Source organism: Quercus lobata, chromosome 3, assembly GCF_001633185.2.
Source record: "Quercus lobata isolate SW786 chromosome 3, ValleyOak3.0 Primary Assembly, whole genome shotgun sequence".
Taxonomy (NCBI): Eukaryota; Viridiplantae; Streptophyta; class Magnoliopsida; order Fagales; family Fagaceae; genus Quercus; species Quercus lobata.
Genome location: NC_044906.1, coordinates 54,551,623 through 54,563,754, shown reverse-complemented (window position 1 = coordinate 54,563,754; position 12,132 = coordinate 54,551,623). Strand labels below are relative to the sequence as shown.

At 32.0% G+C, this 12,132-nt stretch overlaps 2 protein-coding genes across 3 annotated transcripts; both read right to left on the bottom strand.

The window, feature by feature from the left end:
• Positions 1–936: 936 nt before the first annotated feature.
• LOC115982275 (adenylate kinase 4-like) lies at positions 937–6,101 on the bottom strand. 2 transcript variants are annotated; one of them, XM_031104828.1, is made up of 6 exons: positions 5,730–6,101; positions 3,539–3,684; positions 3,293–3,412; positions 2,962–3,129; positions 2,614–2,703; positions 937–1,274 (listed from the first exon to the last, which is right to left on the bottom strand). In XM_031104828.1, the coding sequence occupies exons 1-6, from the start codon at positions 5,839–5,841 to the stop codon at positions 1,173–1,175; spliced, it is 738 nt and encodes a 245-aa protein (XP_030960688.1). In that variant the 5' UTR covers positions 5,842–6,101; the 3' UTR covers positions 937–1,172. The 2 variants fall into 2 exon arrangements, with proteins under 2 accessions (XP_030960688.1, XP_030960689.1); XM_031104829.1 differs by having other exon boundaries at positions 3,545–3,684; positions 5,730–6,036.
• Positions 6,102–7,698: 1,597 nt separating this feature from the next.
• On the bottom strand, positions 7,699–10,733 carry LOC115981081 (adenylate kinase 4-like). The gene is made up of 4 exons (XM_031103267.1): positions 10,347–10,733; positions 8,160–8,305; positions 7,899–8,033; positions 7,699–7,716 (listed from the first exon to the last, which is right to left on the bottom strand). Exons 1-4 carry the CDS (start codon positions 10,456–10,458, stop codon positions 7,699–7,701), a joined length of 411 nt encoding a protein of 136 aa, XP_030959127.1. The 5' UTR covers positions 10,459–10,733.
• Positions 10,734–12,132: the final 1,399 nt, after the last annotated feature.

The following is a 12,132-nucleotide window of genomic DNA, read 5'->3' as shown; positions in this document are numbered from 1 at the left end:
AAAATTGACATAATCCCTTAACCCTTCGCACAGAGAGTCCCGTTACAATTTCTCAAAATGATGAGCAACACTTACTGGTATGGGAAATAAAGAGAGGAAATAGGCAGGTAAGTTGAATAGTTTTCTCTTTACCAAAGTTAATCTACCTCCTTTGGATAGATATAGCTTATTCCAACCTGCCAACATTCTCTCTCTCTCTCTCTCTCTGACGCAGGACAACCAGAACAAAATTGAAACAACAATAAAATAAATGGATATGACCTAGGAGTCAGCACCTAGGCCTTGCTTGGAGTCAGTACCAAGCGGGGAAACCACTAGGAGTCAGCACCTAAAGTAGACTTGGAGTCAGCACCAAACCAAAGAAAGACCAAACGGCCATTTTTTTCATTCATCAAAATATCAACTATTTCCTCAAAGAGTACAATAGGTTGCTTATAAAGGATTACTAAACCCTAATTCTAATTAGCTAGGAAACCTTAATTGCGTTATTACGAAAATAACCTTGCTTCCAAATTAAAATATTAATAGCCTAATAAACTAGTAGCACCTAAAATATAAAAAATGCAATTGACTTGCAAACATAAATAATACTAAATAAAAATCTTCTTGCATGTCCCGCATCACTCTCTCTCACTCTCTCTCTCTCTCTCTCTCTCTCTCTCTATATATATATATATATAAAGAAGAAAGAAGCCATGCTTGCGGGTAGTAATCAACCTCAGCGAGGATTGAGTTATACAAGAACCAAGGCCAACTGGATTATCCATTTCCATGCTATAAAATGAACGCATATAGGATTTGCTAAGATTTCATTGACAAGTGATGCCATATGCTTGTTGACCGAGTGTTACACTCAACCTAGAATTCAAATTTAACAGCATGCTGTCCAGCAGTATGATCAAAAGCTTGATGGAAGAATATAGTGAATCATAATGATTGAAAGAAAAGTATTTAGAAGAGTGATCATTTCCAAAAAATTGTCACAAAATTCTCAAATTTCACTGTGAACTTATTATTCAACCAAGTCAAAAGCACCCATGAAACTCTTAAAACAGCTAGAAGCCTGGCATAAAAAACTTGATTGGAAGGGGAAACCAGCCGATCCGACAATATATCGGATTACAAATTAGTTTTTTTGAGACATGATTTAATAACACAAAAAGGGGTGAAAATTATGAAGAGAGAACCTTCTGAACCTCAGCAGTGACCTCATTTGGGGTTTTCTCCGCATGAAGGTGTGCAAGAACACCCTTCTTTCCATAATAATCGATAACCTACAGATAAAATAGATGCCAAATTTAATCAAAATACAGGCAAGTTAAGAAAACAACAGCATGTAATAAATCAAGATGAAAGAGTGAACAATGGTGAACTTTAGAAGGAGTATGAAAATCTTGGTCCACAAACTTCTCTGGCTTAAATCAAGAGAAACTTCTTGAATAATGTTGCTAAGGTTTCACTTAAGTTTTAGTGTTTGCTTTTGGAAAATCACTACGGATTAGTTTAGGTTTAGCAAGTTCAATTAAAAACGCTTGCAAACAAAACATAGAAAGAAGCATTGCATTCCTTAAGAGGCTTATCAACAACGTAAATTGGGTATGGAAAGACCAATACTGACTCTCCAAAAACAATTATAGACGGTTTTCATCATCAAGTCTTTAATCTATAAAATTCAAAGGGTCGCCCCTATAGAATTCAGACTAAAAAGGGCCTGCATTTCTTCGTGGTGAACGCAATATGATACTCTGATATCATCTCATAGCCGCATTGCATGTATCAGAATTCTTATTGGTCCATTCTTCTATGGAATAACAATGAGGACAGACTTGCTGAAATAGATCAAAAAATACAAGTACTTAAATACAAAATTTTGAGACACCCTAGATGCATTCCCTAGTCACTATTCCTCCCTTGTTTCCATTTGGCAGAAAGGGGTATTGCTATCCTCAGAAAATAACTGTTTCAAAAAAAAAGGCTGATGAGATCTAGCTCAAACAAAACCTCCTCCATTGGTAAGACCAAGGCGGAATACAAGGTTGTGAGTTAAAGTTCCACCAGGTGCATGCGTAACTTACAAACAAAATAAGTTCATACCCAAAGCACAAATTTAAAAGATAATGAATGAATCATAAATGTATTTAGCGTTAGACTGAAATAAGATGCATTTAGTCCCATATTTATGGCATATAATAAAATACCTTGCTCTTCAAAATATAAATAGTTCTTCCAAACCATATTAACATCATAATTAAAAATAAGAGCACAATTTGTCAACATTAACTCCGCAACATACACATTATAATTTGATGCCAAATGAATAAAACTAATAAAAACTTCCACAATGCAACAGCTTCAGGGTACACCAAAAAAAAAACCCAAATGCAATTTACATTTAATCTTAAAGAGTGCAACATGAAAACACAAAGAAAAGAGTTCGGACTTCAACAAGGAAGTAACAGCTTTAAATGACAACTAAGTTGGATTTCAACACACTCTAGTAGCTATTTCCATTCTAAGGCATATGAAATACAATGTTCCTTAAATCACTCCCAAAAATGTTATAAAATTAACACAAGAAAGAAGTAAACTCCAAGTTAAATCAGAGAAGTGTACCGGTTCAGTTTGTTTATGAAAGCCTGCCAGCCTTGACTTGAGAACTTCTGCAGTATCATCTTTTCGTTGAATCAAAGGTTCTCCTGAGACCTTCAGTGCAAGAAGAAAAAGATGAAGAAATAATGATTCATAAAAATAAAATGGACCCCAAATTCAGAAGCTTGGCTATACCTCATTAAGTTCAATGAAATTGTTAAGGTGATCAAATATGATATTTCATTCAATTTATACTTTCAATACAATATGCATATGCAATTGAATAGACATGGTTTGCAAAATCTACAACATGAGCTTTGCATTTCAATCATCAATAAACAACTAAATGGGGGGAAAATGGCATCAACTTACATCATCAACACCAGGAACCTTGGGAGGTGCAAATTTTGTATGGTAAGATCTACCACTGGAAGGGTGTATCCATCGACCAGTGATCCTCTCCTCCAATATGGAATCATCAATTGCAAAGTTGAGCACCTTATCAATTTTAACCCCCTGCTTCTCAAGCATCTCATCAAGCTGTATATGATGTAGTGAAATATATTAGAAGTCAACAACAAGAATACTAAAGGGGAAAAAAAGTGCAAAAGGTAACAAAAAAGAACAACAGATATCATATTAAAAAAAAAAAAAAAAAAAAAAAAAAAAAAAAAAAAAAGAAAGAAGCAAAAAAGAATGCAACCTTTTGTGCTTGAACCAAGGTCCTTGGAAAACCATCCAAAATGAAACCCTTCTTGCATGATGGCTTCTTCATAGCTTCATCAATAATCCCAACAACCAAATCATCAGATACAAGTTCTCCCTACAAAACAAATCAAATTCAATGACGGTTCCACTCACAAACAAGCCATTGCAAAAGTAAGCCCAAAAGAGAAGGAATCTTCATGTACAAAGCACATGTCTAAATAAGAGATCAAAGGTATATGACCTTCACCATTGCTTCTTTAGCCTTAATTCCAAGAGGAGTCTCTGCAGCAACTGCAGCTCTTAGCATATCACCAGTAGCCAAATGGCACAAGCAATAATCATCCTTAATAATTGGTGACTGTGTACCCTTTCCAGATCCAGGTGGACCTGCCATTTTCATACAGTCCATATGAATATTCACATTTCCAATATGGCATTCAAATATTTATCATGCACACTGCTACAAGCAAACCCCCAACAGATTATGCATCAATCTTAATGACAATGAAAATTGAAATAGATGCAAATTTCCCATTAAGAATCGTAACGATTAAGAGGATTAAACTATTTATCTACTCTTTTTTTTTTTTTTGATAAATAACGAAATATCATTTGGTACGTATGGTAGACTCATTCAAAAGGTAGTGGAACTATGTTTTCTTCTCAGAGCCTCAAATGGATATATGCAACTATGCAAGAGCATGAAACTTGGAGGAAATTTGGTAGGGTGGAAAAGCAAGAGGATAGAAAAGGATAGCAAGAACATAGAAGATAAATTGATATTTTCTCTTGTTAGGTAGAGTAGAAAAGTGGAAGAAAAAAAATGAGAGATGATTATTCTCTATAAAAGCCCACTGTTTTTAATCTTTCCAAAATGGGAGGAAAATAGGAAAGAAAATGTCTTACATAGTTGAATTAACAATCTTATTTTTCTGGATTTTCAAAAACAATTCAATTTAAGGATTTAATAGAAATTTAATACTAGTCTCTTTGTTTCCCTCCACTTTCTTATCCCTCCTAAGTCCTAATTAACGAGCCTCCTCGCATGCGCATAGCTTTCTCTCAATCTCATATGGTTTATTCCTTATTTAATTAAAGGCCAAAAATGAGGAGAAACAAAATTGGAGGAAGTCTAGTGGTTGGAATCATGGTTTTGGGGTAATTTTAAAATTAATTAATTCACTTTTATATCCTCATTATTTTGAATTTCTATTGAATCACTTTTAATTAAGTAATAAGGTTAATTTTGGAAGAATTTAAAAAAGAAAAAAAAAAGTGTTAGACACCAAAGAATCCTATGCCTGGGGCAATTTTAAATTATCCAATTTACTTTCATATTCATATTATTTTGGATTATTATTAAAAATCACTTTCAATTAGATAATAAGGTTATTTTTTAGGTATAAAAAAGTGGACACCAGGTATTTGTATTCCATATATGTGTGTGTGTGTGGAATACAAATGCTAGGTACTGCCAAAACTTTTTAAAAAATATCCAATTTTCTCCCTAAGCACAAACGTCACTTAACATCATTTGAAAATTTCCTCTGCTCTTCCTTCTCCATCTCTGGCTACTATTTATCTACCATTGGCTACACAAACACTGCATTCATTGTAACTCGTAAGACATGCACAATTAAGACAAGCTGTTGGAAGGAAGCAAGGGACTTAGAAGAGCAGGGAACTTTTAAATGATGTTAAAGTGTCGTTTATGCTTAGGAGGAAAATTAAATGTTTTTGAAAAGTCTTGCACTAGTACCTGGTATTAGCCCAATCCCTCAGGGATGGTTTTTCTATTTTACCCTAGATATTTATATCTTGTTTCCTTCTTCTTCTTTTTTCATCATCCATTTTCTATCCTCAAACTTTACAAAAAGCTTAGTAATTTTTTTTTTTTTAAGAGAGAGATAACAATAAATAATTCCTCCCCATGAACATGAACATAAAATTTTATTTGTATGATAATCAAAGTCACAGACTCCATTCAGGATTTCAAATAACAATCCACAGAATACTAGGCTACTAGAGAAACAAGATCCAACCCAACCAGTACAAACTTTTATGTTTGTTAAGTTACCGAATCTCCCAAAAGCTTAAGTTGTTAGGAAAATGGTGAATCTAATCATTTAACCGTAATTCTAACACCCCTTCCTTGTATCCTAAACTACCCCTTAATAAGTGGAGTCCAATGCGATTTTAGATGTTTGTTCTAATACCATATTAAATTACCAATTCTCCCCAAAGCTTAAACTCTTAGAAAATAGTGAATTTAACCATAATTCTAACAATGACACCAAAACAAAAACCCCATCACAGACAAAAATTAAAAAAGAAACATAAACATTTGCATTTAACAAATATTAAGAACTGAAGTTAAAACAGACCCTAGTTTAGAACGACAAGAAAAAGAAATATGAGATGTACACACACACCAACTAGAATGAGGCGCTTGTCAGGCTTGGAGTTGCACTTGAAGCGACGGAGGAGTTCAGTCATGATGTCAACCGAAGGTATGTCCTCCAATGTTGCTCCAGAGCTCGCCATTCTTTCTCTCTCTCTCTCTCTCTCTCTGTCCACAGTACCAAGTGGTTGGTTTAGTTGGTTGGTTTGGTTGGCTATATAGTGTTGTTGTGGCGGAGTTTACACTTAATGTACGACAGATGGGGACTGACTTAAAAAGGCTTGTTCAAGTTTCAACTATGGTGGGCGGTTGGTATTTATTTGTATTGTACTGCTTTGGTTTGGTGGGTGTTCTTCTTCTATATTTCTATGTCTCTTCAATTTTGTGTAAGGTCGTTGGAGTCTCTGTGTGGGGTCGGTGACCTTGACTTTGTTTATACTAATTTTTTTTGTTTTCTTCTACTTAATATATTCGTTTTAGTCTACCATTTTTTATTATATTTGACCCTCGTGCCCTTCTCGTACTTTCAGCTGTGATCCACCAATCTTCTTGCCCGTCGTTTTTTTTTTTTTTTTTTTTTTAGGCGGCAGCTTTTGGCTATTTTTTCGTGAATAATATACTTATGTACTGTTTAAAAATCTCATAAATTTTACTTTCCAACTATCTTTTTTATTAAAAATGAATATTACGGTACTATTTACAGATTTAAAAATTATAAATTATTTTGTTATAATATTTTCAATTTTCAGTAAAAATAAATTATATCCAACCTACTTTTTATGAGGGGGCATAATATTGGAAATTGTGTTGCCATCTTTTGATTTTATTTGCATTTCTTTTTTTCAATTATTTCTTTTAAATATAATTCGTTTTTTTAGTTTTTGATCTAAAGTCTGGACGGCAGACATTGACTCTGAAAATAAGACTCAAAATGAATTGGGAATATTCAAGATTATTCCTATAATTTTATTTTAGACATAAACTCTCAATCTTGATTCTATTAAAAATATATATAATTCTCATTTAATCTCGTTATAAAATTAGATTACATATTCAAATTTTATTTATTTTCTTATCAAATAAGTTTAAATTTGTTCACGAGTTATTTAATTAACTTTTTTTTTTCTCATATCATAAACACCATTATGATAATTTTTTCATCACTTTGATAAATCCGTACTACTAAATTAATAACTAAATTTTGATTGATAGTATATAGCATATTGTTAGAGTTAGTTGGATAGGATGATTTTCCTCAATCTTCTATGAAATGGGGCTATTTATATTATCTATAGATTTCAAATAATAATTTAATATAATAGTATTATTTATGAATTTAAATCCAATTTTCCTATATCAAGCTTATATAAAAATAAATAAATAAACGGACATAAACAAACATTTTCTTTACTCCAACCAAAAAGAAAAATGAAAACCTAAGAAGGTAATTATGAATTTCTTTGTTCATAATTAGGTTGAATAAATTACTCAATTTCAATTTTATGATGATATATATGTGTGTGTCAATTTTAGATAATAGACATGAAACCACTTAAATTCAACTCATCTGATGAAATTCGTTTACAATGTATATAATTTGATTTGCCAAACAGTCGGTCTCCCTTACGCAATATAATAGATGAGATGAGCAGGGTAAATAAATAAATTAAGACATCAAATCGAAAATCCCAATAAATAAATATAAAATAAAAAATCCCAATCAAACTCACATAAGCAAGAAAACTACTAGTATTCATTATGTACCCACCTGCAGATAATTTTGCATAATACCCAAGAGAGTCGTCCTAAATAATTTTGCATTATATAAATTAATTCACTCAATAGATAAATCACCAATAATGCCTAAATGTGATAATCATGATAATCTTTCTTTCTTTTTCTCTAAGCCAAATGTGATGGATCATCCATACCAGATGGTCCGAAGGATATATACTAAATGTGCAAAACAAAGAAAGGAAGACAAAAAGCCTGAAGTGCCCCTACACCATGAGATAAACCTTTTTTATATATAAAAACTTATAAAAGTTTAGAAAAACATTAAATTATTTAAGCCATCAACTCTCTGGTTAGATGTGCCTCTTTAAATTTAGCAATGGTTTAGCTCAGCAATTGCATTCTGGCAAAAGGTATGTTCAATGAAAAAAAAAAAAAAAAAAAAAAAAAGGAAAAAGAAAGAAGCAAAAAAGAATGCAACCTTTTGTGCTTGAACCAAGGTCCTTGGAAAACCATCCAAAATGAAACCCTTCTTGCATGATGGCTTCTTCATAGCTTCATCAATAATCCCAACAACCAAATCATCAGATACAAGTTCTCCCTACAAAACAAATCAAATTCAATGACGGTTCCACTCACAAACAAGCCATTGCAAAAGTAAGCCCAAAAGAGAAGAAATCTTCATGTACAAAGCACATGTCTAAATAAGAGATCAAAGGTATATGACCTTCACCATTGCTTCTTTAGCCTTAATTCCAAGAGGAGTCTCTGCAGCAACTGCAGCTCTTAGCATATCACCAGTAGCCAAATGGCACAAGCAATAATCATCCTTAATAATTGGTGACTGTGTACCCTTTCCAGATCCAGGTGGACCTGCCATTTTCATACAGTCCATATGAATATTCACATTTCCAATATGGCATTCAAATATTTATCATGCACACTGCTACAAGCAAACCCCCAACAGATTATGCATCAATCTTAATGACAATGAAAATTGAAATAGATGCAAATTTCCCATTAAGAATCGTAACGATTAAGAGGATTAAACTATTTATCTACTCTTTTTTTTTTTTTTGATAAATAACGAAATATCATTTGGTACGTATGGTAGACTCATTCAAAAGGTAGTGGAACTATGTTTTCTTCTCAGAGCCTCAAATGGATATATACAACTATGCAAGAGCATGAAACTTGGAGGAAATTTGGTAGGGTGGAAAAGCAAGAGGATAGAAAAGGATAGCAAGAACATAGAAGATAAATTGATATTTTCTCTTGTTAGGTAGAGTAGAAAAGTGGAAGAAAAAAAATGAGAGATGATTATTCTCTATAAAAGCCCACCGTTTTTAATCTTTCCAAAATGGGAGGAAAATAGGAAAGAAAATGTCTTACATAGTTGAATTAACAATCTTATTTTTCTGGATTTTCAAAAACAATTCAATTTAAGGATTTAATAGAAATTTAATACTAGTCTCTTTGTTTCCCTCCACTTTCTTATCCCTCCTAAGTCCTAATTAACGAGCCTCCTTGCATGCGCATAGCTTTCTCTCAATCTCATATGGTTTATTCCTTATTTAATTAAAGGCCAAAAATGAGGAGAAACAAAATTGGAGGAAGTCTAGTGGTTGGAATCATGGTTTTGGGGTAATTTTAAAATTAATTAATTCACTTTTATATCCTCATTATTTTGAATTTCTATTGAATCACTTTTAATTAAGTAATAAGGTTAATTTTGGAAGAATTTAAAAAAGAAAAAAAAAGTGTTAGACACCAAAGAATCCTATGCCTGGGGCAATTTTAAATTATCCAATTTACTTTCATATTCATATTATTTTGGATTATTATTAAAAATCACTTTCAATTAGATAATAAGGTTATTTTTTAGGTATAAAAAAGTGGACACCAGGTATTTGTATTCCATATATGTGTGTGTGTGTGGAATACAAATGCTAGGTACTGCTAAAACTTTTTAAAAAATATCCAATTTTCTCCCTAAGCACAAACGTCACTTAACATCATTTGAAAATTCCCCTGCTCTTCCTTCTCCATCTCTGGCTACTATTTATCTACCATTGGCTACACAAACACTGCATTCATTGTAACTCGTAAGACATGCACAATTAAGACAAGCTGTTGGAAGGAAGCAAGGGACTTGGAAGAGCAGGGAACTTTTAAATGATGTTAAAGTGTCGTTTGTGCTTAGGAGGAAAATTGAATGTTTTTGAAAAGTCTTGCACTAGTACCTGGTATTAGCCCAATCCCTCAGGGATGGTTTTTCTATTTTACCCTAGATATTTATATCTTGTTTCCTTCTTCTTCTTTTTTCATCATCCATTTTCTATCCTCAAACTTTACAAAAAGCTTAGTATTTTTTTTTTTTTTAAGAGAGAGATAACAATAAATAATTCCTCCCCATGAACATGAACATAAAATTTTATTTGTATGATAATCAAAGTCACAGACTCCATTCAGGATTTCAAATGACAATCCACAGAATACTAGGCTACTAGAGAAACAAGATCCAACCCAACCAGTACAAACTTTTATGTTTGTTAAGTTACCAAATCTCCCAAAAGCTTAAGTTGTTAGGAAAATGGTGAATCTAATCATTTAACCATAATTCTAACACCCACTTCCTTGTAGCCTAAACTACCCCTTAATAAGTGGAGTCCAACGAGATTTTAGATGTTTGTTCTAATACTATATTAAATTACCAATTCTCCCAAAAGCTTAAACTCTTAGAAAATAGTGAATTTAACCATAATTCTAACAATGACACCAAAACAAAAACCCCATCACAGACAAAAATTACAAAAGAAACATAAACATTTGCATGTAACAAATATTAAGAACTGAAGTTAAAACAGACCCTAGTTTAGAACGACAAGAAAAGAAATGTGAGATGTACACACACCAACAAGAACGAGGCGCTTGTCAGGCTTGGAGTTGCACTTGAAGCGACGGAGGAGTTCAGTCATGATGTCAACCGAAGGTATGTCCTCCAATGTTGCTCCAGAGCTCGCCATTCTCTTCTCTCTCTCTCTCTCTCTCTCTCGTCCACAGTACCAAGTGGTTGGTTTAGTTGGTTGGTTTGGTCGTTGGCTATATAGTGTTGTTGTGGCGGAGCTTACACTTAATGTAGGACAGATGGGGACTGACTTAAAAAGGCTTGTTCAAGTTTCAACTATGGTGGGCGGTTGGTATTTATTTGCATTGTACTGCTTTGGTTTGGTGGGTGTTCTTCTTCTATATTTCTATGTCTCTTCAATTTTGTGTAAGGTCGTTGGAGTCTCTGTGTGGGGTTGGTGACCTTGACTTTGATACTAATTTTTTTTTGTTTTCTTCTACTTAATATATTCAGTTTTAGTCTACCATTTTTTATTATATTTGACCCTCGTGCCCTTCTCGTACTTTCAGCTGTGATCCACCAATCTTCTTGCCCGTCGTTTTTTTTTTTTTTTTTTTTTTAGGCGGCAGCTTTTGGCTATTTTTTCGTGAATAATATACTTATGTACTGTTTAAAAATCTCATAAATTTTACTTTCCAACTATCTTTTTTATTAAAAATGAATATTACGGTACTATTTACAGATTTAAAAATTATAAATTATTTTGTTATAATATTTTCAATTTTCAGTAAAAATAAATTATATCCAACCTACTTTTTATGAGGGGGCATAATATTGGAAATTGTGTTGCCATCTTTTGATTTTATTTGCATTTCTTTTTTTCAATTATTTCTTTTAAATATAATTCGTTTTTTTAGTTTTTGATCTAAAGTCTGGACGGCAGACATTGACTCTGAAAATAAGACTCAAAATGAATTGGGAATATTCAAGATTATTCCTATAATTTTATTTTAGACATAAACTCTCAATCTTGATTCTATTAAAAATATATATAATTCTCATTTAATCTCGTTATAAAATTAGATTACATATTCAAATTTTATTTATTTTCTTATCAAATAAGTTTAAATTTGTTCACGAGTTATTTAATTAACTTTTTTTTTTCTCATATCATAAACACCATTATGATAATTTTTTCATCACTTTGATAAATCCGTACTACTAAATTAATAACTAAATTTTGATTGATAGTATATAGCATATTGTTAGAGTTAGTTGGATAGGATGATTTTCCTCAATCTTCTATGAAATGGGGCTATTTATATTATCTATAGATTTCAAATAATAATTTAATATAATAGTATTATTTATGAATTTAAATCCAATTTTCCTATATCAAGCTTATATAAAAATAAATAAATAAACGGACATAAACAAACATTTTCTTTACTCCAACCAAAAAGAAAAATGAAAACCTAAGAAGGTAATTATGAATTTCTTTGTTCATAATTAGGTTGAATAAATTACTCAATTTCAATTTTATGATGATATATATGTGTGTGTCAATTTTAGATAATAGACATGAAACCACTTAAATTCAACTCATCTGATGAAATTCGTTTACAATGTATATAATTTGATTTGCCAAACAGTCGGTCTCCCTTACGCAATATAATAGATGAGATGAGCAGGGTAAATAAATAAATTAAGACATCAAATCGAAAATCCCAATAAATAAATATAAAATAAAAAATCCCAATCAAACTCACATAAGCAAGAAAACTACTAGTATTCATTATGTACCCACCTGCAGATAATTTTGCATAATACCCAAGAGAGTCGTCCTAAATAA

Excerpts from the sequence above, each read along its gene's own strand:
- LOC115982275 (XM_031104828.1), bottom strand. The coding sequence starts at position 5,841 with ATGGCGAGCTCTGGAGCAACATTGGAGGACATACCTTCGGTTGACATC. Across the intron at positions 3,413-3,538 it reads CTAAAGAAGCAATGGTGAAG|GGAGAACTTGTATCTGATGA; the intron begins GTCATATACCTT and ends TTTGTTTTGTAG. Across the intron at positions 3,130-3,292 it reads CCTTGGTTCAAGCACAAAAG|CTTGATGAGATGCTTGAGAA; the intron begins GTTGCATTCTTT and ends CATCATATACAG.
- LOC115981081 (XM_031103267.1), bottom strand. The coding sequence starts at position 10,458 with ATGGCGAGCTCTGGAGCAACATTGGAGGACATACCTTCGGTTGACATC. Across the intron at positions 8,306-10,346 it reads CAAGCGCCTCGTTCTTGTTG|GTCCACCTGGATCTGGAAAG; the intron begins GTGTGTGTACAT and ends TGAAAATGGCAG. Across the intron at positions 8,034-8,159 it reads CTAAAGAAGCAATGGTGAAG|GGAGAACTTGTATCTGATGA; the intron begins GTCATATACCTT and ends TTTGTTTTGTAG.